At 40.2% G+C, this 27723-nt stretch overlaps 1 protein-coding gene across 9 annotated transcripts in view; it reads left to right on the top strand.

Annotated features, from left to right (window-relative positions):
• The window catches only part of ARHGAP12 (Rho GTPase activating protein 12), a 94757-nt gene that overhangs the window by 40576 nt on the left and 26458 nt on the right, over positions 1 to 27723 (top strand). For 5 of the 9 annotated variants that reach the window (XM_068146215.1, XM_068146216.1, XM_068146217.1 and 2 more), the window contains 4 exons: positions 16567 to 16830; positions 20572 to 20712; positions 22514 to 22594; positions 25164 to 25289. In XM_068146215.1, coding sequence (XP_068002316.1) covers positions 16567 to 16830; positions 20572 to 20712; positions 22514 to 22594; positions 25164 to 25289 — 612 coding nt within the window. The remainder of the gene's footprint in view (positions 1 to 16566; positions 16831 to 20571; positions 20713 to 22513; positions 22595 to 25163; positions 25290 to 27723) is intronic. The other 4 variants (XM_068146219.1, XM_068146218.1, XM_068146220.1 and 1 more) reach the window with 3 other exon arrangements.

Here is a 27723-nt window from a genome sequence, read left to right as displayed (position 1 = left end):
CTATGTCTTGCACCTTGTGCAAAATTTTGCTGTCTGTCATTGCACCCACTAATTATATTCAGTGTTAGACAATAAACATGTGAGAGAATAATGGATGTGAATGCAGATTGAGGAAAGGACCATCCAGTACTGAGAGTGATGGTTTTAAAAGGCAAGAAAGTCTGATCTGTGCACTGTTGGTTGAAACCTGCCAGGTGAAAATGAATTTTGATGTTAAAATAATTAAATTTTAGCTAATCTATTTTAATCATGAGCTAAATGCATGAGTGGGAGCTTAGCATCTTATTTTAATGCAACCATTTAGAAGTTGAAATTATGTTTACATATGTGAAGAAGTTCTATTAATAATGTGTGAAATTTGCTTTTGTATCATCTGTAAACTTGTGATGCTTGAGGGAAGGTTTATGTTGAGACAGCTTGTTTCCACAGGCTTCTATCAAAAACATCAAATAGCTTCTTGTTCCTAATCCTTTTCAAGTTCAAGCTTAGCATCCCAATAAAGGCATGCTTTATGGCAAGAGTGCCTGGCTTTTAAATGGACGTTTGGAACTTCTTGCTGCCGATAGATCCATTTCGCTATGGTTTGCCAGTGTGCCAAAAACCTCTCTACAGCCATGGTGACAGGTGGCATAAACCTTCGGTTCCTGCTCAATACAGATATTCTGTGTGCTACAATGTAAAGTATGCAGATGTGCTCTTAGCAGAGGTTAGCATTTTACCATCTTCCTGTAACTCATCCTGCCTTTCTCCGGGAGGAATGATGGCTGCAAGGCTTGTCCTACCTTGAGGCTTTGTTGCAGGTTTTGTTAAGGTTGCCGTACTGTCACCATGCAGATTGCTTGCGCATCCTCTAATCCCCCATTTCAATGGCAATCTAAAAAGCACAGCTATCAATAGTTCCAGTAGGTGTAATTTAGAAGATGCAGCTAATCACCCTCTATGCTCAAGATTGCTCTTGTGAAAATAAAAGCATTTGGAGTGATGTTAGCCTGAAGCCTATGCAGGTATTCAAAGTTTCTCCATAAGCTTTGTATTTTTAATGCAATCGTTGTACTAGATGTGACTGAACAGCAAGGTCTCAACAGTCAACAAGCAGAATAATCTCTGTTTATTGACAGCAATGCTACAGAAAGCTGTCTGGGCAGCTGGCTGATCAGCTTGCAGCACTGCTGCTTTACAGAGCGTTGCGGGTCCTGCAACCTGCAGTTGTGCATAATTCACCTTTCTAGAGAAGCTTGGTGGGAGTGTCTCTGGCAAATGGCATAGGGATGAATGGCAAAGTATTCTTGTGAAAGCTTGCATGCAGTAATTCTAAATACCTTGAAACCCTTGCTTTTCTCTCTGCTTTGTTCATGGGAAATTGCTGTTCTTCCAGAAACTGTAATACCTTAAATTATTGCTTGCTTTGTGATGCTCTGCTTTAGCTACACCATCAAACAGCAGCCACCTAAAGGTGCATCATGTGCTGATACCCATGGCAGAAAAATAACATGCCCTTTACCCTACTATATATTTATCTTGCAGACTCCCAGAAACTTCAGCTTCTGTTCAACCTGTGCTCTCTGCAGCTGAACAGCTGCTTTCTGTCAGCTTTGAAGAACAACTTTGTGCTGAGCTTTCCTACATGTGCTTTAGCATAGAGATTTTTTAATACATATATGTCCTTAAGAGTTTCTGGGGTTTGGATTGTGTGTGTGTGTGGTGGTGGGTTTTTTCCTTACTTTTAAATAGCTTGGCAGATAGTGCTGCAATACTTTATTATACTTGTAGTCTGAATGAGAATGTTCTGTAAAGGCTGGTGGCTCCAGCTGATCAGCTGAATGCTGAGCACAGAATGACAATTCAGCAGGACCTGGGCGGGGGGAGGGCTGTGCGCGGTAGCGAGCGGCAGGGCACCGCTTGCTGCGTCTTGCTTAATCAGCATGAAACTATTAGCAAATTCTTGCCATCTCAGCTATAATGTACTGCTAATAGGTTTGCTTTATTGCACAGGGTAGTCAAAAAAGCCTGGAATCTTTTAGTAATTTTAAGTAGCATAACATTCCTCTTAATGAAGTTTGACAGCATTTTCTGAACTCCCTCATGCTGTATGACAAGAGTGCCATAAATGCATTCCTGTCTGCTAAGTGCTGGTAATTTACTTGTGTCTTTTCCTAGAGGTGGCTTTCTTACAGGAGAGCTTTTGACATGTTTTTAAGTTCTAATGTATTTACAGCAAATGTATTACTGGCAACAAAAGCATCTGTGTAATTTGCCCATTTTAATGTGTTCTTTTGTTTGTCAAAGTTTTGTATTTGTCAGAAGGCTTTCTAAATACTCAGTAAAGAAACCCCAACCAACCAACTTTGTGAGGTGTGATGTAGCATACAACCCACGCTATTATTATTGTCGTAATAACCACATGGAAATTGAATTTGAACTGGAAAAAATGGCTTCTGAACAGATAAATATTGAAGATTAAATTGCACTGCAGTTTCTCAGCAGGGAAGCAAATAGCCAGAGCCCAGTTCACTTGGTTTGCAAGACCTCTACTGTGTATTACAAAATGCAACTTGTTTCATCATCTGATCAGTTGCAACCTCTCGGGGAAGACCAGTGGCTTGAAGTTTCCTGTCAGGGCTGCAGCTGTGGAAGTGAGCCAGGTGGAAATGGCCGCAGGTCGCAGTAAAACTGCTCCTCACTGAACGTGGGATTTGCCAGCTAACTCCGAATACTTTGGGTTTGGGTTTTGTCTTTCTTTCTTTTTAAAATTTGTTCTTTTCCTTATTTCTTTTTTAACATTTTTTTTCTTTTCCTTTTTTCTTCCTTTTAAATTTTTTTCCTTTTCCTTTTTTCTTTCTCTTTTATTTGATTTTCTTTCTCTTTTTTTTTATCCTTTTCTTTTTTTTAACCTTTTCCTCTCCTTTCTCTTTTTTAACCCTTTTCTCCTCTTTCTCCTTTTTTTTAACCTTTTTCTCCTCTTTCTCCTTTTTTTTAACCTTTTTCTTTCTCCTTTTTTAAACCTTTTTCTTTCTCCTTTTTTAAACCTTTTTCTTTCTCCTTTTTTTAACCTTTTTCTTTCTCCTTTTTTTAACCTTTTTCTTTCTCCTTTTTTTAACCTTTTTCTTTCTCCTTTTTTTAACCTTTTTCTTTCTCCTTTTTTTAACCTTTTTCTTTCTCCTTTTTTTAACCTTTTTCTTTCTCCTTTTTTTAACCTTTTTCTTTCTCCTTTTTTTAACCTTTTTCTTTCTCCTTTTTTTAACCTTTTTCTTTCTCCTTTTTTTAACCTTTTTCTTTCTCCTTTTTTTAACCTTTTTCTCTTTCTCCTTTTTTTAAACCTTTCTTTCTCCTTTTTTTAACCTTTTTCTCTTCTTTCTCTTTTTTTTTTTTTTAACCTTTTTCTCTTTTTTTTTCCTTTGCACCTGTAAACTGCCTTACCAGCTTTGTTTCTGAGGGCTGTGAAGTGATAATTCATATTCAAGGAATAGTGATGGAAGCACAAGGGTTTCCAGTTGACTGGGACATTTCAGTTATTGCTTTAGGTAGTTAAATTCTGTGCTGGAAAGCTTGTTAGGATGGAGCTGGCTTCACTGCCTTTGTGGTTGTCACCCAGCACAGAAGTGGGTTTGTCCATCGTTGAACTTGCATTCATTTTTCAGAGTAGGTATTAATCTCACCAAGTACAGCATTGTGTGTACTTTCCTATCTGGTTTGGTTTGCTTCTTATTCATTGTTTTGGGTTGACCACCTGAGTGAACAGGATGGGAGCCACTACAGGGTTGACATAAATGAGTGAATGGGGGCATGTCCTTGTTTTCCTGAAACCTGAGAAGCTTGATTGTTTCCAACACTCATCGCTCAGATCTGTGGGAATGTCTGAAATCAGAAGCATAACTAGATCCAGTGGAAGCTTCTTGTTTTATCCATATCAGTTTTGCTACAGGTTGAAGAACATTGCCCTCAGCCTTTTTTGGTAGTGGGGAAAAAAAAACCCAACCTTGCCTTTCTTTACTGCAGTGTTTCTGAATGTTTTATAACTCTTTCTGGGTTGTAATTTATTTTAAGTATTGATATACCCTGGAGGTTTGCAGATGAGAGGAAAATATAGCATCTTTTCTTGCTTAATTGATTAAAATATTCCCACCATACCTGACCCAGGCTTTTCTATTAAAAAATAATATTAATAATACTTCTTTTTTTTTAAACTTTGCCAGGAGTGGCTATAAGCACTTTGAACAATGTACATATCTTTCTTAAAGGAAAAATAAAAATGGACAGACACAGCAGCCCAGCACAGCTAAGAATGTAGTTAGTCCTTTGCCTCACCACACTTTTCCTTTGCATCTCATTTGATGACAGCTGGGGCAAAAGTAGGTGCTGGTCTCTTCTCACAGGTATTTAGTGACACAACAAGAGAGAACAGCCTCAAGCTGCACCAGGGGAGTTTTAGGCTAGACATTAGGAAAACAATTTCACTGAAAGAGTGGTTTTTGCAGCAGAACAGGCTGCTCAGGGAGGTGGTTGAGTTGCCATCCCTGGATGTCTTTAAAGGTTGTTTAGATGTGGCACTTAGCGATATGTTAGTGTTGAACTTGGTAATGAGTCTCTTCCAACCTGAATTATTCTGTGCTCAGGAAGAAAAGTGATAGTCTATCAGATGGAGAGTGATTAGCATTTTTTAATGCTTATTAACACAGACTAGTGAAAGACCTTCAGCACTGTCTAGCTGGTAAGCGGGCAACTCACCCTAGTCAGTGCAGCAGCCAGCTCCCTAGATGTGTTTATTTTGCAGTTACTTTGGTTTACCTGTTGCATGAGGTAACAGGTCTATAATGATAGGACAAGGGGCAGTGGTTTGAAATTAGAGAAGAGGAAATTTAGATTGGGTGTTAGCAACAAGTTATTTAGCATGAGGATGGTGGAATACTGGAACAGATTGCCCAGGGAAGCAGTTGATGCCCCATCCCTAGAGATATTCAAGGTGATGCTTGACAAGGCTCTGAGGATGTCCCTGCTGACTGCAGGGGGGTTGGACTAGGTGACCTTTGGGGATCTCTTCCAACCCAAACCATTCTATGATCTCACTGTTAGGCAGCATCTCTCTTGTAGGCGTGTCAGCCATTGGTATGACAATCTTCCCTGTGCTTGGAAGGGCTTGGGTGGCAGTGAGGAAAATGTTATTTCATATTGTTTATACAAAAGTATTGCTTGTGTTACATTGTATGGTAAAACAGTTTACTTCAAAATGCTAACAAAACCATTATCTTCAAAGATCCTTTTTGTTTTTTAACTCCAAGGGTAGGACATAGCTGGTAAGCAAAACTCTATTTCTCTCTCTTAACTCTTATTAGATGCAGCTAAGCCTCTTAAGAGAGAGTTGTCTCCTAAGTCAACCAGGCACTTCAGAGGCATCTCTGACCTTGCAGTGACCTGCAAACACCTATTGGGTCTGAATTTGGGGGGCGTTCTTTGGGTTTTGTGTTTTTTTCTTTGTTTGGTGGGTAGGTTTTTTTGTTGTTGTTGTTTTGTTTACTTGGCTTTAAAGTCTTAATGAGGTTAATGTCATTCTGGTTTCTTCCATCATCTTCAGGGTCACATCAACATCATTGGAAAAGAGAGAGGAAGGCAAGATGGGGTGGCTCCTCATGGTAGTGGGTGGCCAGTAGAGCAGCTCAGCTATATCTTATTTCTGTATCAGTAGTGTTTGATTTTTCTGAAATAAATAAACTGTGATTTTTCTGATTTTCTAAACATTGATTTGTTGGCTGAGTCCTTTGAACTGTGTGCTTTAATTTGGTGACATGAACTGAATTGGCTAAAACATTTACTGACTTCTGGGTATAAGCGGAAGTGTCCGTGTGGATTCTGCCTTTCTGCACAAAGGAAACTCTTTGCTTCTGTGCATGGGGAGTTGGGGTAACTAACTCATTTAAAAGGGCAAATTATTTTTCTCATGGCCTCCCCTTCTGCTAAGATGAGCAAACCAGTTTTTTTCAAAATGAAAAAGAGCAAAAAACAGGTGCAGTGGTTTGTTTTGTTTGTTTAGTTGTTGTTGTTTTATTAATAGTAGCTATTTTGATGTCAGACATATCACAGTATCACCAAGGTTGGGAGAGACCTCAAAGATCATCGAGTCCAACCTGTCACCACAGACCTCATGACTAGACCATGGCACCAAGTGCCACATCCAGTCCCCTCTTGAACACCTCCAGGGATGGTGACTCCACCACCTCCCTGGGCAGCACATTCCAATGATGAATGACTCTCTCCATGAAGAACTTTCTCCTCACCTCGAGCCTAAACTTCCCCTGGTGCAGCTTGAGACTGTGTCCTCTTGTTCTGGTGCTGGTTGCTGTATGGTAACAGTCAGGACTTTGCATGTACAGGCTTAAGAACAATTACATTCCCTTGCCTGGGTCTGTCTTATGTTAAAATATGAATAAATTACTTGATGAACAGATTTTATCATCATTTTTCTTGACTTTGGGTGTATAACATGATTTGGGTGGTTGTAGAGGTATAGGGCTAGCGGGGACGGTATGTGAAATGTGGTTCTTCAAATCCTCTGGTTTAGAATTGTAGAGCCAGGCAGGATCCCTAGAACATAGTTTTTGTATATTGCTCTCAGTTTATAAATTGGGCAGTATTGAAAGTTGGGTTTGATGCAATATTTATGGAAGTTAATGTAAACAGCTACACCATCTGTTTTCTGAAGGGGCTGGACTGCCTTCAGAAATGGGACATCCTAATCAAGGAAACTGCCCACTGGAGATTTGGGGTACATGGCAGTGTCTTGGGAGTAGGAGTTGCAAGTAGTAAAGTGGAGGAAAGCTCTGAGAAGCAGATGTGGAGGGTAGCAGCTGCCTGTTAAACTGTGATGTACAGCTGCCTGGGTGTTGAGGAAAGAACAGAACCTACCGGTTGCATGACAATATAGTCCTGCTAATATATCAGCGAGGGAAGCCAACAGAAGGGATTCCTGTATCTGGTCCCACGCTATACATGACGGTTGCTCCCTGGGCCAGTTAGCTGTGTTATTCACTGGAGTTTGCTGCCTTCATTTAATCCCATAACACATTTCCAGTGAGCATGCTGATACATTAACATTGCTTATAGAACACTGCTGCATATTGTTACAAAAAACCCTCTAAGCACTGCAGTTCATAAGCTGAAGCGGAGACTGAAATCATTCTAACACCTAAGAAAGAAGTACTAGCATAACAAACGCTTGCTGAGTTTGCTGCCACAAGCAAAGTTTGGTGAAGCAAAGTTTTCACACAAGTGAAATTTGCTTTTACAGCAAGGGGCAACAGCTGTAAATTGTGTGGGAGTTTGGCATTTTCTTGTCAAGGGTTTGGAATGAAATGCCCTTTCTGATGGGACACAGATTTGATGACTGCTGTGTTTTAGAATTCTGCTGTAAATTGTGCTTTTATCTTCTTTATTTAATAAAAAAACTTAGTATTTGGAAAGCAAGCATTAATACACACATAGAGTATTTAAAATTCTCAGTGCCTCTGGCATTTTCCTTCTCTTTCAAATAGTAGGATATTACACTTTTTGCTCAAATGAGTCATGGGGTTTTGGTGACTTGCACGGTGATTTTGTTTGATCAAGTTGTGCTCCAGCTCTTTCAGGCTTGCTGAGCAACACGACTCCAGTAACTTTTGAGTAACTTGGGAATTTTATCAGAGATGTTGTTTACTTTCCTGTCTGCACTTTCCATGGATGCTTGGCTTAGGCTGCTTTGTGTAAGCACTGGACCCTCAAAAGTACACTTAAATGCTATGGGGTCTGTACTTTTCAAAATGGAAAGTGTAGGGGAAAAAAAATGGTTATTCAGTTTGAAGTGACTTAAACTAATGGAAACTTTTTTTCCTTGACCCTTAAGCTATTGTGAGTTCAACACCATTCTACCCCCAATTATATTTCCTAGTGGCCATCTTTTGAGATGTGCTACGGCACTGTAATTGTGGCCTCACCAAAGTTTTTCATGAAGGCCTTAATGATCTGTCTGCAAAAATACTTTGGCCTATGTGAGGCAAATGAAACGTGTGGCTATACATTAAATCAGGTAAAGCAGTAAATGGTTTAAGCGAGGGCTCTCCAGTACTCCAGAAACATTGAGATTGTTCTGCTGAAATGCTTATAAAACAACCAAAGAACTTGTTGTGCTCTTGTGATTCTTGCCCTTCTAAAAAGCAGTTTCTCTTGGCATGTTACAGGACAGTTTTCCACTGGACAAAGCATATGGTAATTTCTTAGTGTATCATCTTAGTTTTTATAGACAGTAATCATCAAGACACATCACAAATGATTCCCAATTACTTTATTCTTCACAGATCTGCATCCCAGTGTGTACTGTGGGTTCCCCACAGGTCAAAAATTGACAGAAGTTAAATTAAAATGCAGAATAAACTTGGTGTTTCTACTAGTATTGTTGAAAGCATCTTCATTACAGAATCAACTTGACACCACTTCCATGAAGGTGACAATGTGACCTACAGGAAGGCTGGGACTCTTTAGAAGGGTTTGTAGTGATAGGATGAGGGGCAATGGTTTGAAACTGGAGCTGGATAGGTTTAGGTTGGACATAAGGAAGAAGTTCTTTACATTGAGAATGGTGCAACACTGGAACAGGCTGCCCAAGGATTTGGTTGAGGCCCCATTCCTGGCAACATACAAGATTAGACTCCATGTGGCACTGGGCAGCCTGATCTAGTTGGAGGTGTCCCTGCTGTCTGCAGGGGGGTTGAACAAGATGGCCTTTGAGGATCCAGGATCCCTTGCAGTCTGTGAATCTGAATTTCTGAAATGAGCTACAGCTACAGCATTAAGTCAGTGGAAAGTTCCCAGTGTGTTACATGGTAAAGTGGACAGGGTGAAAGAGCAGTGAAGGTAATTCATTGGGTGTCTTTTGACCGTTGAGCAGTGTAGTCACTTTTTCCCAGTTGGGGTAAGCTTGCTGTGTAAGCATGCATGAAGTGAAGTGTTCCATGTGGTGTTTAAATTTCCTACTATAGGAAAAGCAGCTTTGTCTACATCCTTGGACAAAAGCTTTTTTATGGAAGGGAGAAGCTAGATTGTGCAAGCGGCGATGTGCAAGCACGGTAAACACTGTCATCTTTGTGCATGTTTGACAAAGGATCCCATTGTAAGATCTGATTTCCCTTTTTTAAAATACTTGACATCACTGTTGCAATCCTTCGATCAATTTTGTGCTTTCTTTTGTTGCTGGAAGCTTCCTAAGCTCACATGTAACCCTTTTGCTTGCTGACACGTTCACGAGCGCTGCGGAAATGCGAACGGGGAATCTGTAGAATATACAGGGGAGAGGTTCTTCCATCAGTTTTATTTGAATGGGGACTTAGGATGGATGATCTGGGAGTGGTATCTTTGGTACTCAAGAAACACAGCCAGCTGTTCCCTTCTGTAGCAGGCCTCATGTTCCAGAGGCCTCCTGCAGCCGCTTGCCACTGCTGTTCCTAAGCCGTTCCCTTGTGAACGTGATAGCAGCCACCTCTTGGCTTTGTGCTGTGGGGTTTTTGCAGTGAGATTTAGAGAGTCATTGTTTTGTTGAGTATGAAAATAATTTCAGTCACATAAATCACTGTTGGTTGATGAGAAGCTCATTGTGAGCAGGCAGTGTGCTTATGCAGCCCAGAAGACAACTGTGTCTTGGGCTGCATCAAGAGGAGTGTGGCAAGCAGGTCAAGGGAGGGAATTCTGCCCTTTTATTCTGCTCTGGTGAGACCCCACCTTGAATACTGTGTCCAGTTCTGGTGTCCCCAGCATAAGAAGGACACAGAGCTGTTGGAGAGAGTCCAGAGGAGAGCCACAAAGATGATCCAAGGGCTGGAGCACCTCTGCTGTGAGGATAGGCTGAGGGAGCTGGGGTTGATCAGCCTGTGGAAAACTCTGGGGGTGATGTAATCAGCTGCTTTCCAGTACCTTAAGGGAGCTTACAGGAAAGCTGGAGAGGGACTTTTCACAAAGGTGTCTAGTGACAGGACAAGGGGGAATGGTTGAATGGTTTGAGGCTGAGGGAGAGTAGGTTTGGATCTTGAAGTTCTCTAGTATGAGGACGGTGAGTCTCTGGAATAGGTTGCCCAGAGTGGTTGTGGATGCATCCTCCCTGGAGGTGTTCAAAGCCAGGTTGGATGAGGCCTTGGGCAACCAAATTTAATTAGGCATCCCTGCCCATGGGCAGGGAGGTTGGAGTGGATGATCTTTAAGGTCCCTTCCAAGGTAAGCTATTTTATGATTCTTTTGTGCTACCAATAAAGGGGAATGTATTTGGTTTTAGAGGCTTTTTTTCTACCCATATATATATGTATGTATGTGTGCATATATATGTGTGTGTGTGTGTGTGTATATATATATAAAAGGCATTACAGTATCACCAGACAGACATCTATATTTTCAGCAAATTTGGGAATGATTTTCTTTCTAGTGGGCATTATAGGACAGCTAAAGCAGAAGGGGACTTAAATGGCTGAAATAGCACAAGTACCTTCTGGCAGGACACAGTGTCCTTCTATGTACTAAGACTCTTTGTTTCATAATCTAGTTTCATAAACCAAAATATTAATAGATGTATTTACATTAAAGGGAATTGTATGTAAATATATCCAGAAATAGAAGAAAGTAATAGCTCAGCCTGTGATTCAGTGCAAGTACAATGCAAAACTGACCAAAACACAGCATTAGTGAAAGTAAATCAGATGCTTAATTATACTGTTCTCAGTCTGATAGAAAGTTATTGACTAACCATAAAAAACAAATATTATTTTGAGTGTACCTGCTTAGTAACTAAACATTTTAAAGATGTAGCTGTTGAATGGCCTTTACTAGTCAGGAGTAGTTGAATCATTTCAATTATGCATTGCTTTGCAGTGTCATTTTTCTCTTATCACTTCATAATGACAAATTGCTTGAACATGAGAACCTGAAAGCAGTTAAATAATACTTGCAGCACTACAGCTTGTCTGAAATTTATAGTCTACTCTTAACAGGCTTCTAGTATTCACTATCATCTTTTTATGTATTCCCTGCACTTACAGAGGGAATTATCCTGTTGAAAAGGTTGGTGCATTAATGATTGTTGGGCTTCCTGTTTCGATTTGACTAGTTAAAATAGTTAGCTATCTTATCTTATAAATTAGTAAAGGAATTGCTGAACAATTTCCCTTCTGGGTTCTTGTGTATTACAGTAAACTTACAATCTGCCTGAATATGATAGAAAGTAGGATCCACAATATGTTTGTGAAAACACAGGCCAAGAGCAGAAAGAGGAAGGAGGAGATGAGCTAATTATTCCAGCTGAAGCTGTCCCTTCATGAAAATGAAACTGTAGAGTTTTTGAGATTTCTTTTATATAATTCCTGTTGGCTAAGTCTGGTGTTGAAGTCAGGCCTTCCTAAAAGGACAGTGGCAATTCCTTGGCAAGAAGCTTGGTTGTTGAGGGAGCTGGGATGCTTTGTTCCCTGTCTCAGAATGCTGTGGAATGTGCCTGTTCTACTTCCCTCCTTCTTCCAGCTTGCTGCTGCAAGGAGCCAATCTTCCCTTGTTTTCCTTCGGTGTGATTCTTTTGCATGAGTGTGAATAATCTGTTGCTTGTCACTTCATAAAGAAGATTAAGATGAGGATTTTTTTTCCCCCCATGTTCTTCATTTTTAGCTGCTAGTTCCAGCAGTCTGAATGCTGCTGCTGAAATGGAAGTTTTCAAGTTGCTAACACTAAGAAAAGCTTCAAACAGGCACAACTACTAAAGCAATTTGTTTGTAAAGGAGGGAAAATCACTTGTGGCAGGTCATGTTTTTCGTAGGCTAGCATTGCAGTTGTTCTTTAAGCAGTTACACTCTAGAATTTGCTGTCTTGGATTTGAGGCCTGTGAAAGGAAAGAGGTAATTGCCACTTTCAAGGAAACTTTGTTTTCTGTCTTTTAATTGCTGTAATATGTTCTCAGTGCAAGAAAGTAAATGAAACCCATTTTTAAGTGGTGGATAGGGAAGAGATCTGCAGTTCTTACTCCCAGAACTGCAGTTTTGCCCTGTTGGAGTGCACTGAACCTCTTTTGTAAGTTTGCTTTAATTCTGAATGCCTAAACAAATAGGGCAATTTGCAAAAATAAACCCATTTCTATAAGGCAGCATTAAAATGTAAAGTATCCTGTGAGAAGCTGATACACACTTTGGTAGTGAGAAGTACCTGGTGAAGTATAGTAAGTTTGCTTTTCGTTGCAGGGAGTTCAAGTGCTCAGAGGCCTGATAGCGGATCTGCAGCCTCTGTTGAAAATGTTGACTGTTCATTCATGAATGATTAACACGTTGTTTTATTTGAAAGCACGTCTCTGCTTCCTGCTGTGTTAGTATAAAAACTTCTGCTCTGCAAAAGCTGTGAGTGCCGGCCCTGTTTGAGGAAGGCTGCTTGCTGAACCTGGAAACGAAACCACCTGCACGAAACTCTTTGTTGTCTGTTTGCAGGGATTTAGTGCAGGCAAACTTTTCTGTGAGACAGGGGCTAAAACGTGGCAGATTTCTAAAGTATTACAATGCAGAACATTACTGAGCTCAGGGGGAGCTCCTTATGTTCATAAAGTTATCATAGTGCTTCCTTGGCTGTACCATTTTTGTTCAAGTTCTCAGCATCATGGAAGCATTTCTGTTCCTCGTTCCTTTCCTCCCCCTCCTCCTCCCCGCCTTTTCTAGCAAGAGTTCTTCATTGTTCTCAGCAGGAGAAGGCAACATGAAAAGTCTGAAATCCTTTTCAAATAGCAACTTAATGTTGAAATGTTTTGAGTATAAGGAACATTGAAAAGGACGTGTTCTTGTGATTCTGATAGCAAGAAGACACAGAGTCTCAGTTGATATAATTTTATGGTTATGAGCATTCAGAGCTTGTTTGTGCAAACATGAAGCTCAGGAGTGAAGTTCTAGCTGGGAATCCTCATGTACATACAGAACTGTTCAGTGTACATTTAAGTTTCCCTTAATCATATACATTTGATTTGGGGAAAGCAGCTGTGGAAGTGATCAGACCCTACTTTGATCTAGATCTGTTTGCCTTGATACATTGGTAATGAGTAATGGGTTTGGTAAATGAAAGGAAAGCAAATTAATGTGCTTGGGGTTTTGAAGCTATTAAATGGTGTGCTGTAAAACCCTCTAACTTAAACGCTCATCTGAAGTGAAAGGGCTGGTGGTGCAGGACCCAGGAGTTCTGTAGGGACATCTAGTGGGACCTGCCTCTCTGCAGCACTGGGGAGGAGGGAAAGGATTGACCTTCCTGCCAACACCCATGGAGAAAGTACACTGAAGTTAATTTCCACAAAAGCTGAGCTTTCTGAAAGCTGGGTTGTGTTGTTTTGTTTTCCTTCTCATTGATAAATGAGAAATTCTTCATAAAATTAGCCTTGATAAGGCTGAGTGCTGTGGTACTGAGCATTATTGCAGGCACACCAATATGCCTCATGGCGTGGCTCGAGGTATGAGGAAGTATTACTGTGCGCTACGTGGTTATTTAAAATAGCTTCTGATAAGAAAATTGTATCCCTCAGACGTGATTATCAGCTGAGCTGTGTGCTGTAATTAGGCTGATGACTTTGCATTTTATTTATGCTTTGTTGAAAGCAGCAACTTTACAGGTGCCTTGCAAACATCTTGCAGTTTACTCCCCCCCAAAAAAAAAACTGTCGGAAGAGAGAGAAACAGAGACTGAAAGCAGCTGAAGGCTTAGCTGGCAGGAGAGCTGGCTATGTTGTTTGTTGCTCAGGACCAAAAGTTCTGGCTTTCTCTTGAAAACCAGAAATTGGTATATTGAGTTTGGCAGTACTGAGCATTCAGAAGAAAACCCCTCATTATGCTTTCTTAATATGTTACTCTTTTAAACTTAACTAGTGTGCTGCCTGAGTTATGTGGCAGTATGTTGGCTGTGAGCTTCCAGTACTGCCTTAGCACATGCACATCCTGCAGCTTCATCTGGAGTTGTTAGAACTGTGGAATACTTCAGTATGAAACTTCTGAGCCATTTTCACAGACTCACAGATTGGGTTGGGTTGGAAGGGACCCTCAAAGATCATCTTGTCCAACCTCCCTGCTGGGACATCTCCAACTAGATCAGCCTGCCCAGAGCCACATCAGTGATCTTTAATGTCTCCAATGACCCCAAAGACATCTCTGGGCATCCTGTTCTAGTATTTTGCCACTGTCATTGTAAAGAACTTCTTCCTTATGTCAAGCATTCTGTGTCACAAGTTTTCTGTTTGGAAAACACATTTGTTGATACACAAAGCTGCTCTTCTAATAATGGCACTTTGTTATCTTAATGAAAACAAAAAAGCAACTGGTGAAATGCAGGCCAGACAGCTGAGCCTTCGTGTTGCCTGGAGTGGAGCAGCAATTTTAGGAGGATGAGAGTGTTGTGTAAGCTACTGGCCTCCTGCCACCACAGCCAGGATGCTTGATAGTGCTTTGGCCACTTCCTTGAAATAGAGGAAGAACTTGGAGGTTTGTGCCTTCCCCCTATGCAGGTGAATGCTCTTGATTCAAATGCCAAGCCCGGTGGTTTAGTGGCAGGACATTTACATGAGAAATGAAGCTCTGCGGGCCCACTGGGAAATGAATCCAGACACTCTTAAATTGAGCAGACCTCAAGGTTATTCTCTCACCATCCCTGGGAATTGAGGTTCATCCCTGAAGACCATGGGGTGATGCTTCATTCATAGTAGCGTTTGTTATGCTGTTAGTGCTCTCAAGAGCAGCTGTTCTGCCCTCATCAGAAATGAAAGTGAGAGTACAGATGGGGGGGACAGGGTGGGACTTGGACACCAGAAAAATAGTGTTATACTGTTCATCAAATTTTGTACCAGGTTGCTGTTGGGTTTTGTCAGGTTTTTTTTGTTTGGTTGGTTGTGGGTGTTTTGTTTTCATTTTTTCCTTTGAATTGGAGGAGGATACTAATTGGTTTAGGCAGTCCGATTTTTGTCAGTGCTGGAATTTCTCCCTCCCCCTCTTGTGGTTTGTCTTAAACATGCTGTACTTGCTCTATCTAGTAAGCTCTGTTTTCTCTTTTAAAGGCACACAAAACAGGTCTGTGCCTGTTTTAATCTCATTAAGTTCCTCTCTGGCTGTTTCCCCTTTTGGTTGTGGATATTGCCATATTTGGCTCTAGCTGTGGTGCAGTCGGTTTATATCAGATTGTGTGGCATGATACGCTGTCGTGCTTGAGCAAACCCTGATAATTTATGATTAGACATGGCCTAGATTAGCATCTTATGATTTTAGTGTTTGAACGTACATTATAAAAGGTCTTTTATGTAATGCAATATGTTGTGTTGTGGATTTTTTCTTTCTTTCTGTGAAAGATGCAAGAAAAGGCACAAGGACTTGCCTTCAGCAAAGCTTCTGAATAAAATCAAGCAGGGGGAGGGGACAGCATGAATAATACAGGTCCTTCCTTTAGAGTGCCTAAATGTGCTCTAAAAATACAAAGATGGTAGTGCATTACCAGGAAACAAACTGCTGTCACAATCTCATCATCACAGCTCTTGTGAAAACAGATGCTCTTACATTCTGCATGGTATCTTTTGTTTGTGTTACACTTCAGGAGCTGAACATTTGAAAGTGTGTTTTTCTCCCTGACTCTTTAATGGCTTCTTTGAAAGTGTTCCATGGTTTCAGAAAGTACTGTGGACTTGTATCCATGCTTTCTGCTGGGCTTTCATGTTAGCAAACTCTTTGCTAATGAGAAATCATCATTAGTGGTTTGTTTTCCTGTGGATATTTGTTGTGCTACTCGTATACATGCATACAAATAAAATTGGGTGGATAAGAATATCCTCTGATTTCTGCAAGAAGGGAGTGGTAATCAGAACACTTGGTGGTAATCAGAACACTTGGTGATGTGGCCTGAAATATTTTTAACTAAGCATCTGTTTGGAAGGGCATACCAGGTGAACCATCCAGGTGTATCCCAGAGTTTCTTAGTCACAACATCCAGCTGAGGTGTTTGTTTAGATCTTGCTGAGAAGATCCTGCTTTACATTCACCACCATCATGGGTGATGGTTGAACTCAGTGATTTTAGAGGTCTCTTCCAACTGAAATAATCTTTTGATTCTATCTGTCAGGAGTGAGGGAGAGAGATTAGGGAACTATCTTGGCCTGTCAAGTGGCATCTCAGAAGTTCTACATTTTACCTTGAACAAGATCACATTACTTACAGTTCCTGAGCAATACTTGAACTGTAAAGCTGAAGTTTTTCAACAAGGCAAGCATATAATTATTCTGATGATGATTCCACTGTATTTCAAAGCCACTGTATGACATAATTATCAGCTGTCATCTGGGGAAATGCAGAAAAAAATCTGTTTTACTATTGAATAAATACAGCTTGTGACATCTACCTTATAGTTAACAATTTAAGGTTTTCATGCCCCAGCATCTTGTGGCTATCCTTTGTGCTTTTGTAACTTAACAACAACAAAGGGAGTTTGTTGGTTTGTTTTACTTCTGTGCTATATTCTGAATTGCAAGGGAGCATTCTAACATTCATCTGCTCTTTAACAATACATTTCTTCTCTCAATAGCCAACTACTCCACCAAGCCAAGGGAGGCCTGATTCACCAGTTTATGCTAATTTACAAGAACTGAAAATATCTCAGTCTGCACTTCCACCAGTACCTACAAGTGCTCCGGTCCAAATAAATGGGGAATGGGAAACCCATAAAGATACTACAGGACGCTGTTATTACTACAACAGAGGATCACAGGAGCGAACCTGGAAGCCTCCACGGTGGGCCCGAGATGCAAGCATTAATAAAGGGGATTCCCAGAGCCATGCAGATCATGAGGTAGTTCCTTCTGAGATCACCAGCAATGAGATTGTAATGCACATGAATGCTGTTTTACTGTGGAATTTGGTATTGCTGAGTTTCCAGGTGTCAAGGGATGTCTTCATTTGTCTTTTTGGTTGTGTGTCCTGGTATGAAGCGGTGAGCAATTTAACTCTTCAATCACTTTTGTGTGTAGGAGTGGTATTTGAGCTGTGTCTGGGTAGATTGGGTATTAGGAAAAACTCCTTCGCTGAAAGTGTTGTCAGGCATTGGAACAGGCTGCCCAGGGTGCTGGTTGAGTTTCCATTGCTGGAGGTATTTAAAAGGCATGTAGATGTGGTGGACTTGGCAGTGTTTGTTTAGTGGTTGGAGCTGATGATCTTAAAGATCTTTTCCAACCTAGACGGTTTTATGATTCTATGAAACTTTCTTGCCATGGGCTAGTGGCTGCAACAGGTAGACTACCAAAATGTTCATGGCTGTCACTTTGGTATCTCAGAGGCTGGTCTGTTGATTTCTTGTTGGCTAGAGAGACTCTTTCTCATCTGTATCAAGTGATTGCTTTTTTTGAGTAGTAACTCTCCTTGTAGTAACTGTAACTGGTTTTCTGTTTTCATAATTCTTCCTTCTTTTCCTGGAAGTGCTTCCAATAATTCTTCCTCACTCCCCATTTGTGAATGACCTCTCTGGCTCTTACTCATACCTCTGTACCACAACTTCACTGCATGGTTGCATGTTCAGAATGCTTGACTTTATTTATTTTATTGCTCATAATTCACCCCAGTTCTTCTGTTTGTGATGCTTGAGGTATTACAGGTTTGCCTTCTGGTAGTTATCTCTATCAAGTTTTCAGTCTTTGTAAGACCAATGCATGTTTTGATTAATTTTCAACTAGATCCAAGTTTATACTTCCAGTAGCATGAGTTCCTTAAGTAATTTGTGTCCTTCCTGACTAGGTTATCAAAGTTTGTGTCTAGGGAGATATAATTTTCCAGCTCATATTGGTTCACTTTCCAGCAGTTACATGCTAATTTTGAGGCTGATTTTTGCTTTTAATTCTTTTCACCTCCTTTCCCTTCCCCTTTCTTTTCTATTCTGTGTTTGCACGTGTATTTCATGCTCAGCTCTTTGTGTTCACCTTTTTGTTTATGACCTCTGAGTACTTAAACCAAAATACTTAGTCTAAAGCTTGAGATCTGAGCCTGAGCTATACTAAAACATAGGGCACCCCAAATTTTGTCCAATTATGAAGATTTAGAGCAAATAGGTCTCAATAATTAGTAAAACCAGATTTAATACATTATAATGAATTAAGTTGGCTTTTACACAGTAGTTTGAATTGTCCACATTCCCTTCAGTTTCAGTAATGAAAGAGCATATGCAGGAAATGAAATGCTAGTTGTGTATCTACTGAAAAGGAACTTGTATCATAGTAGGTAGCCAGATGGCAAGGTGATGTGACAATAAGAACTGTGGGTAATTATTAGAGCACAAAATAGCTTATAATTGCTCTTAAAACTTTATGGTTAGGAAGTTGAATTTTAATGGATTATTAAGAAGGGGCAAAATTGTACTTAATTGGCCAGAGAAGTTGGTAACAGATAACAGCACCAAAGAAAACAGTTGCAGGTTATGGTAATTATTTGGCTGGGGTGGGGGGAAGCAGTGAAGTCCTATCAATGAAGCCTTTAGGAAAGTGGGTAAGGTTTTGGAATGACACATAACATTTATCAGAGGTAGTGACTTGTTAATGTATTTGAGGAAGGAGTGCTGAACAGTATGAGAAATTTTGTCAGGGAGTGGTTTAATTAAGGTGGCCTGTAAGAGGAACGAGATGTCACCATGTCAGAAAAAGGGGACAAGCAATGGCATGGCTTGGTAAAACTCTGTAACAGCTCAGGCATTTTGTTTAGGTCTGCAAATGTTGGTTGAGATGAGTGTTATTACATGGACACCTTACAGATTAACAGTCAATTTGCAGAACAGCAGTGGTTTTCCTAGGAGAATTCTCGCTTTTAAGTCTCCTGTTTATTTTAGGTGTGTTCAGTGTTTCCCCTGTATCAAGAGTTGCTTGAAAAGAGGCAAATACAAGTGCATTATGTTATTGGGTCATAATTCCCGTTAATCATAATAATAATGGTAATAAAACTGTGCAAAGTCTACTACTTTGAGCATTAAGTGATAATGCACTTAATATTTAACCATTAAAACATAATGCAAACTTACATTATGTTTATATATAGTATTAAAGCAGCATAATGTAAACTTAGATGAATACAAAAAGCAGTGGCTCAGAAGGGGCCAATAGCACTCATGTCACTCCTCAGTCTTAATTCTTCAAGTGAAAATGAGACTGAAGACTTTGTTTTAATTTTTTTCCTTTCACCCCCCCCCAGTGGTTAGAAAGTGGCCCTTCAGAATTTCATGTTACCTGAGGGCAAGAGAGGCAGCTTTGTTTACATGCTCACATTCTGGAGGCTCCAGAGGACCAGTACATAATTTTAATGTTACTTTATTGGTCACTTGGAAATTTCCTATGGATTTTGCTGTTCTTGGTAAACTGGCCCAGGTCAGTGCAGTGTCACATAAGTGGGCAGGTACTTGGAAAAGTAACACCAAAACCCTGTCCAATAACCGTTTGGAAATGTCACTAAACATGGGGAAAAACCTTTGGCTTTTAAAACTGGTGAGTTTCTGACGCATGGATATTTTTGGGTAACACTTAAGGGTTTTAGGAGAAATACTTTTCTAGTTAAAAAGGGAAAGTCTGCCTGTGTCCTGCTTTATAATTTTCCTCAAAGCCCTTATATTTGTTACTGATCCTTCATCAATATGTAACTGCTGTAATTTCTGACTAGTAGGATGTGTTCCCTCTAAAGTGTTATGCCTTCTGGTAGCCAAGCATCCAAGGTAGTGTGAAAAGGAATCTGGACTGAATTCCTCAGTAAACTGTGGCATTGTTGCATGTAATGGATGCTTTGAGTAATACTAGAGTGCATTAGCAAGGGGATGAACAAGGTGCATGAGGGAACAGAAATTGTTTGGTGTGTATGGCAAAATACTTCTTTTACTTACCACATCAAACTTACTCCTTACATAGTAATTTACTTCTGCCTTGAGAAAATAGCTGTGCCTCTGCTTATTGTCACATGCAGCAGTGTTGGAAGGAGAAGACTGGAGATTCATAATATTTCAGGATGTATTGCATGAGTCCTGTGCAGTGCTGGGACCTGCAAAGGTGCAGCTGGAGTTTCAAGTTGTCCTTAAGGATTATTGTGTGTTCAGATACTATTTGGGAAGGGAAGAAAAGGATTTAGGTATGAAAGTTGGGATGTTGCCAGAAAACGTAGGTAGCAAGTCTTCCAAGTTTTTTTTTGAGGCAATGCAGATGGCTAAAGCTAACTTTTCTTCATCATTCAGTAAGGTGAATTACTGGGAGTAAAATATAGATCAGCCAAAAAAACCAAACAAACAAAAAAAGGAGTTTAAAATTTGACTATGTGAAATCTGGTGTAGTAGAACTTGAAGAAATTGCGTTGGTATAAACCAGTTGTTCTGAAAATATTTGGAATTGCCTAGAAATTATCAAACACTTCTAAACTGTAAAAATGCCTCTCTTATTCGCTGATGTAAAATACAAAAATGTCGACACCCTGCCTTTATTGCTATTTTCTTTCTAGTCAAATGATCTTTGCTCTTTCAGATTTTAAAGCTCCTTTCATTCTCAAAACTGCCTTGTATGTTTCTGACTACTTATAGCATCTTTCATCAGAAGAAAACGACCACAGTTCTTGTTACAGCCAGTCAGATAGTCAGTATGGTTCTCCTCCAAAGGGTTGGTCAGAAGAGTTGGATGAACATGGTCAGACCTTATATACCAATGACTATACTAATGAAAAGGTACTTTTTCCTTCTTCTCGTCCTGTGTTCCAAATCTTCTCTGCTGATTTCACTGCTAGAAATGCAGATTTCATTTCTAGAAGTGAAGAACATACCTCAGCAGTATCTCCTTTTGGCTTTTAAATATGCATGAAACTGTGGTAACCGAAGTGGTGGGGGCTTTGGTTTTGTTCTTATTCTTGGTTTGATTTGTTTGTTTCTTTGTTTTGTTTTTGTTTGTCTGATTGCCTCCTCCTTAAGTATATTCTTCAATATCTAGAAAAAGGCTTTGTGTTTCCAGTTTGGTATCAGATTATATTAAATGAACATATGCCCCTGCCCATGGCAGGGGGGTTGGAACTAGATGACCCTTGTGGTCCCTTCCAACCCTGACTGATTCTGTGATTTTCTTAATTACAGCTCTCCCCCATCCTCTTAGTTACACTTCAGCAATGAACTTTCATACCAATATGATGGTTTTCTAACTGTCTTAAAAGCTGTTTTAATCTACACAGCCCTTCCAGTGAGGATGGTTTCAAACTGAAAATGCTTCTATATCAGTTTTGTCCTTTTACTAGAGATTTTCAGTACTGCTTTCAGAGGGAGACAAACCTCTTAATTAAACCACAGCTGTATTGGCAGGTCGATGCTCTGTTCTAATTGTCGAATTGCTGCTGACAACTTCCTGTGATTCTGGGTATTGCACAAAAATTTCTCCCACGCAAAGTAAAGGACAACATTCTGTTCTATTTGTGAAGCAGTCCCATTTTTCTAGTTGGCCACTAAATGTGAACCTTTTTTTTTTTCTCCTAACTTCAAAAAGTGTTCATTGAAACAGTAGCTTGTTTATAATATCACCACTGTTCTCCACTTGATGTATGCAAGGCTTCTTTTTTTTCTTTGGAAGAATTTAGGGGAAAAAAAAAATCAGTTTTCTGTCAATTTTGCTGTATTGTAATTCAGTTTTATGTCAATTTTGCAGTTTTATAATTCAGTTTTATGTCAATTTTGCAATTTTATGCTGCTTATTCTTGATAAAGCTCTATTAGACTACTTTATGTTCAACAAATAGCAACTCTTTTGTTGTTGTTGTTTGAATTGCACTAGTACTGATAGAAAACAGTATTTCCCATCACAGTTTGTTGGAAGGCAGTCTTCTGAAACCTGCTTGATCCAAGAGGCTTGCTGTGCATATTTTGGTGCAATCTTCCTGTAGACTTCTGCTCATGATAATTCTTTCTTTGCTGGATAACTAGTCACAGTTGTCATAGTTGTACCTGCTTGGTTTGTGGGAGTTGCTTCCAGAGGTTACAGAAATCATATTCTTAATGATTTATTATTATTATTATTTAGGAACTGCATCTCACATTCCTGTTGATGTTTTCTAAGCAGAGTTGTTCAGCAAGTACAATTAGCTCTTACACTTACCAGCAGTTGCTTGTTGAGCTTCTTGTAACTCTGTAATTTTATGTATAAAAGCTTCATGCAGACCTGATGCAAAGATTGTTCCTTCTTAAACTGACACCATAATGCTGATGACTGAGTTACAGCATCTTCAAAAATATCTATTTATCACAATCTCTTGTGTGGTATTGCAGGACTATGTTCTGAAGAGTCACAGAAGGAAAAAATGTTAATGAGCCTAAGATGAAAATGGCGTTGCTGTCACTGCTAAGTAGCCTTGGTTGGAGGTTGTGTGCTAGACACTTCCAAAGGGGATGGCACTTTATTAAAAATTGACTTTAAATCCCAAGTATCAGAGATTACTCTGTTATGACTGTCACTCTGATTTTGTTTCCTGTCGTCACATTTCTTTCTGCAGTGGCTAAAACACGCAGATGAACAAGGCAGACCATACTACTACAGCGCTGACGGTTCCCGGTCAGAATGGGAGCTACCCAAGGTGGGTGACCCAAAACCAGAAACTTTGAACATCTTTTATAAAGGAGTAGAAAGCCTCAAGCTGTCAATGGCATTTATTCACAGCAATAAGGCTTGGTTGCTTTTTGCATTTTTGTGGAGTTTCTGCTTGTGAAGAGAAAAAAAGAAATGTACTCAAGGACATGAAAAATGGATGTTTGTGACTCTTCCGGTGTCAGAGAAGATCTCGTATCTTTGCTGAGCTGAGCAAGTCTGCAGAATAATATCTGTGATTTTGCTATGGTAAAGAAAAGCTGTATAGGAAAAAAAAATGATGATGATGATTTATTTTTTTTTTTTCACTTACAAACTGGCTCTGAAAAATTGTTAGTCTATTTTTAGTACCCTCCAAAATGCTTATACAGGCAGGTGTTGAAACCCCAGAAAACTCGGCTGAAGCTTTTGGATCTTTGAGGATGACACAGTTTCACCAGCAGTGTATTCTGGTATTTATTAACTTAGTAATTAAAATAGGATTTTGTAAGGAAGTGGCAGAGCTCTAGAGACATTTGGTATTCTGAGGATGCACCTAATAATAGTATTTAATTCTTGTTTTCACATTGAAAAACTGCAGGACTGTTACATTGAAACCGCTTGTGAGTGGTGAGAGAAAACCACAGACTTCAGCATTGTAACTCTTGCTTGGATGATAATGGAGTTACTGGGACAAAAAATTCTCTTGGTCAGTTTTTTCACAGAATGTTAAGAGTTGGAAGGGACCTGCAGAGAGCAAGTCCAACTCCCCTGCAAAGCAGGACCACTTAGGAATGTGTCCAGGAGGGTTTTGAGGATCTCCAGAGGAGGAGTCTCCACACCCTCTCTGGGCAGCCTGCTCCAGTGCTCCATCACCCTCACACCAAAGAATTTTTTTATCATGTTGGGATGGAATTTTTTGTGGTTGAGTTTGTCCATTGCCCCTTGTCCTGTCACTGGGTATTATGGAAAAGAGACTGGCTTCATCTTCCTGACAGCCACCCTTCAGATACTTGTAGACAGTGATAAGGTTCCCTCTCAGCCTTCCCTCCTCCAGAGTAAACAGCCCCAGGTCTCTCAGTCTTTCCTTGTAAGAGAGATGCTCCAGTCCATTAAGCATCCTTGTAGATCTCCATTGAACTCTCTTCAGTAATTCCCTGTCCCACTTGAACTGGGCAGCCGAGAACTGTACACAGTATTCCAGATGTGGTCTGACTAGAGCTGAGCAGTGTGTATTTACTTCAAATACTGCTTTCCCACATCTGTTGTGAAATGAAGTGATGGAATACTGTGGTCATGTAGTGCTCTTAAAGCAGACAAAAAGAAAAGAATCCTTTTTGTTAGATAGTTTGTAATCATCTGGAGTTCTTTAGAACTAAAAATCATCTGGAGTTTCTGGGAATAGCACAGCAGCTGAGCTAGTACTGCAACACTGACGATCTTCACAGTTATAGCATGACCTGCAAATGTGAACATGCTCAGGAATAACACTTCCAGTATTTTTGTACATGTGTGAAAAATTGTAAGGTTATCTGATGTGGAGGGAGGACAGTTAGAAAACAAATTACTTTAGACAGTCTTACAGAAAGCCCTCCAGTCATGTATATTTAAATAACATCTAGGAATAGCTGAATGCCTCTGGCTAAAAGTGAGGTCTCAGATGGAGTAGCTTTGACAACTGTTGAAAAGTCTATTAAGGCTCTTGATGAGTGTGACCCAGCTTTTTGCAGTGGAATAAGAGAACATAGTGAATTATTCTTTAGAATGGGTAGCAATCTTTAAGCCTCATTTGTGCTACATCTTGCAAAAGGCCTGCAGTTTGCTCCTATGCCTGTGTGTTCTGCTGCAGTCTAATAAGAATTAGAATTTAATGGTCTCTTAGATTTTCAGAATGCATTCCTAGGCTGGTATCAGGCATAACAGTATGATACTTGGCCAGTGTCTGACTGAGAGAGCCAGTAAGTGAACCAGACCTGAAACTGTTCTGCAGGGCTCTTTAAAATGAGAAGATTGAGTGGTGGCAAACCAGAGAGTAGCAGAGGTGGTGTCATCTGAGCTGGTTAGGCTGCTAGCTCTGTCTGCTTCTCTGAGGTAGAGCCAGGATGGAGGATGGCTGGTTCAGTTGGAAAATGCAGTCTGAAACAATATCTGTGTTCTCCCTGTGGTTTTCTTTGGACATCACAGATCAATCCATTTATTTTAAAAGTGGAGGCTTGTCTTGAGCCCAGAAGTGCTTCCCCCTCACCCCCTCCTAGTGTGTTACACTACTTGTAATGAATCAAACAAAACCTATGTAAACACCTGAGTGAAAAGTGTTTACTTGATGAGGCAAAAAATGGCAAATGTTCTCTTTAAAGGCTTGTCAGTTTATTAACACTGTTTGTAACACCAGTGCAAGTTATTTAAACTGCTAAGATGCATGCAGCTTTATGTTCCTGAGGTGTTAGCAGGGCTTTGTTAATGAGCTCAGTATACTGTTGCTTTAACTGTTGTTTGTGCTGTTAAGATAGGAATGGTTTGTCCAAGTCTTCTTTACTTGTATCAGATTCTGCTTACAGTCTGAATTTTCTCTTCTCTAGTATAATGCTTCACCACAGCAGCAGAGAGATATAATAAAGAGTAGAAGTCTGGACAGGAGGCTACAAGAACCAATAATTTTAACAAAATGGAGGCACAGCACAATTGTGTTGGACACCAATGATAAGGTAGGAGCAAATTAAACAGCATGCTGGAGTGCCAGCTGTTTGTGCTGTGTGCAGTGTTTAGTCTAACAGAAGTGAGTGTGCTGGAATTTCTGAACTCTCACTTTCCTCATACTCTGTTTTATCACTGTGTAACACCCAGTGAAACCAAGGGCTGTTTGATGACTTCACTGATGCTACTTTGTGTGTAGCAGCTCTTTTCTTACAATCCTTGAAGTATTGTAACTAGCATTAGCTCAGAGTTTGGTGTGTACAGCCTTTTTAATTATAGTTGGGGATCTCCCAATTCAGCTTAGCTTATGGAGTGTAATTAGGGTTTGAATTCAAGACTTGTGGATGTGGGTGAGGTTCTTAGGTAAGGTATAGTGAGATTTCATGCCTGTAGGAAACACCAAGTAAGAATACACTGCAGAAGTGAAGTAAAAGTTGCACTTGCTAAAGCAGAAAATATGCCTCGAAGATGTAAATAATAGTGGACTTACCCATTTAATGTCTGTTCCCTTCATCTCCACTGTAATATCTTGAAGAAAGAGCAGAAGCTGTGTGTGGTTCCAGCAGGATTGTAACACTGTGACTGAAGGTCAGAGGACAGTGGTGAAAGTGCTGAAATGCTTGGCTTCCATCCTGTGCAGAGCTTCTGGGTGTTTAGTCTGTGGGTGAGAAATGATAAAAGCTGTTTAATGCCTCTTCCAGGGCATGTTCTTGCTAGTCTGGTTTGGGCTGGGCAGTAATGGTCACTGTTTAGGCCACCAAGGGGACAGAGCCTCTCCCTTGCTTCCCCCCCTCCCCCCCGCCTGTCTCCCTCCAGTTTTGTCTCGGCCGTTTCTGCTTGTGCTGGGATGTTCTGCCCATGGAGAACGTTCTGCCATGTGGTGAACTGATAGGAGGTGGTCAGGCCAGAGCTGGAATGTGTCTTGTAGGATGGTGGCTTGCTGGTTTCTGTGCCTTCATAGCAGTCTGTCCCAAGATTTGTAACACTGAAATCCCAGCACAGACCTCTCAGGATGAGATATCAGGAAAAAGAACACTGTAAGCTCTCTGTTTTTCTAAAGCTAAAGGGAAAGATGGAATGAATGTAGACTTGGGAGTATGGAGAAAAGCCTCTTAAGGGGGCAAAACACAGTAGTTAAATGAAAATGGATCTGCTGCCCAGAATGTTATTTGCTTGACCTGTTGTTTCTGAGACATTTTAATGGCTTTCCTTGTTGAAGTATAGGAGAGTGGGTTTGTCATGAGTTGACTTAGTTCCTCAGGATAGGATTTATTTGATTTGATCTTAAGCTTTTGAGCTGTCAGTTTAGAATATATCATACATGGTGCTGAGGAGGCAGCAGGCTGTACTTGGCTGGAGACTTTGCACCTCCACACATTAGTTTAGCTCCAGTGATTCTGAGGTTCTTCTATTGCTCCTTTCTGCTCCTTGCTCTCCTTACCCATTCTTCTGTACTGAGTGTGTTGTGGCACTGCATGAGAGGCAGCCTAGATGGATTCCTGATAAATTAAAGCTGAGTGGACGCTTCAAGCCTCATGTGCAGTCTATTCCTCACGAGTATGAACAGTTCTGTTGGAGACAGCTTAAAATTTTGGCCTCATTTTTAAAGGGAAACCTTTTTTTGGCATAATATTTAGTTCTGTGTTAGAAGGACCCTTATGTAGTGCTGCACTGAATGAAGAAGCTCTTGTAAAACACTGAGCAAGTGGAGCTGTTTACTTTTCTTTGAGACCCAGTGTTCAAATACCAAGACCTTAAACATGAAAGTGTACAAATGCCTTGTGTAATAACCCCGAGGAATTGTGTATCTGAGTCACCTTTGTGAAGTCTAAGTCAGTAGCTTAATGTTCCTTCAGCAGCTTCAAAATATGTAGGCAGCATGCAGTTTTTGGTGGTAAAAAGACTGTGTAGTTCATGTAAAGAGCAATGCTAATGTTTTGAGAGAATTAAAAATGTGTAGTGGAGCAATAAATTGGTGTTTTGTGGAAAGGCAACATTTGTTTGATGCACTAATGCACTCATTTTCTTCCAACTGGCAGGCACACTTAGATATTTTGCTTTCAATTAGTATATGGAAGGGAAATAGTTCATAGCCACAGATACTGGATTTCTGGTTCCAGAGTTGCTTAGTGTGTGAAAGGTATCTCAGTTCAGAAGGAAATAGAATGATAGACACATCAACCCCTGGGTAGTCTATTAGCTGACTCCTAGGGAAGATAGTTTACTGTTTCCCCGCCCTGGACAAACAACACAACTCAATTACATGAAAGCAGGCCAGTCAAAAGAGTGCTTGAAATATGGCTAAGTGAAAGTATGGATTGCCATGGCTCATGAGAAGTTGAGGATATCATATTTGAATTATATTCTTACCCTGAAAGGTTGGACTAGATGATCCTTGAAGTCCCTTCCAACCTGGTATTCTACATGTACTTGTTAACTCTTGAT

The sequence above is a fragment of the Melanerpes formicivorus genome, unplaced genomic scaffold (genome assembly GCF_026170545.1).
Source record: "Melanerpes formicivorus ecotype bairdi unplaced genomic scaffold, bMelFor1.0.p_v2 SCAF_13, whole genome shotgun sequence".
Taxonomy (NCBI): domain Eukaryota; kingdom Metazoa; phylum Chordata; class Aves; order Piciformes; family Picidae; genus Melanerpes; species Melanerpes formicivorus.
This window is presented reverse-complemented; position numbering and strand designations above follow the sequence as displayed.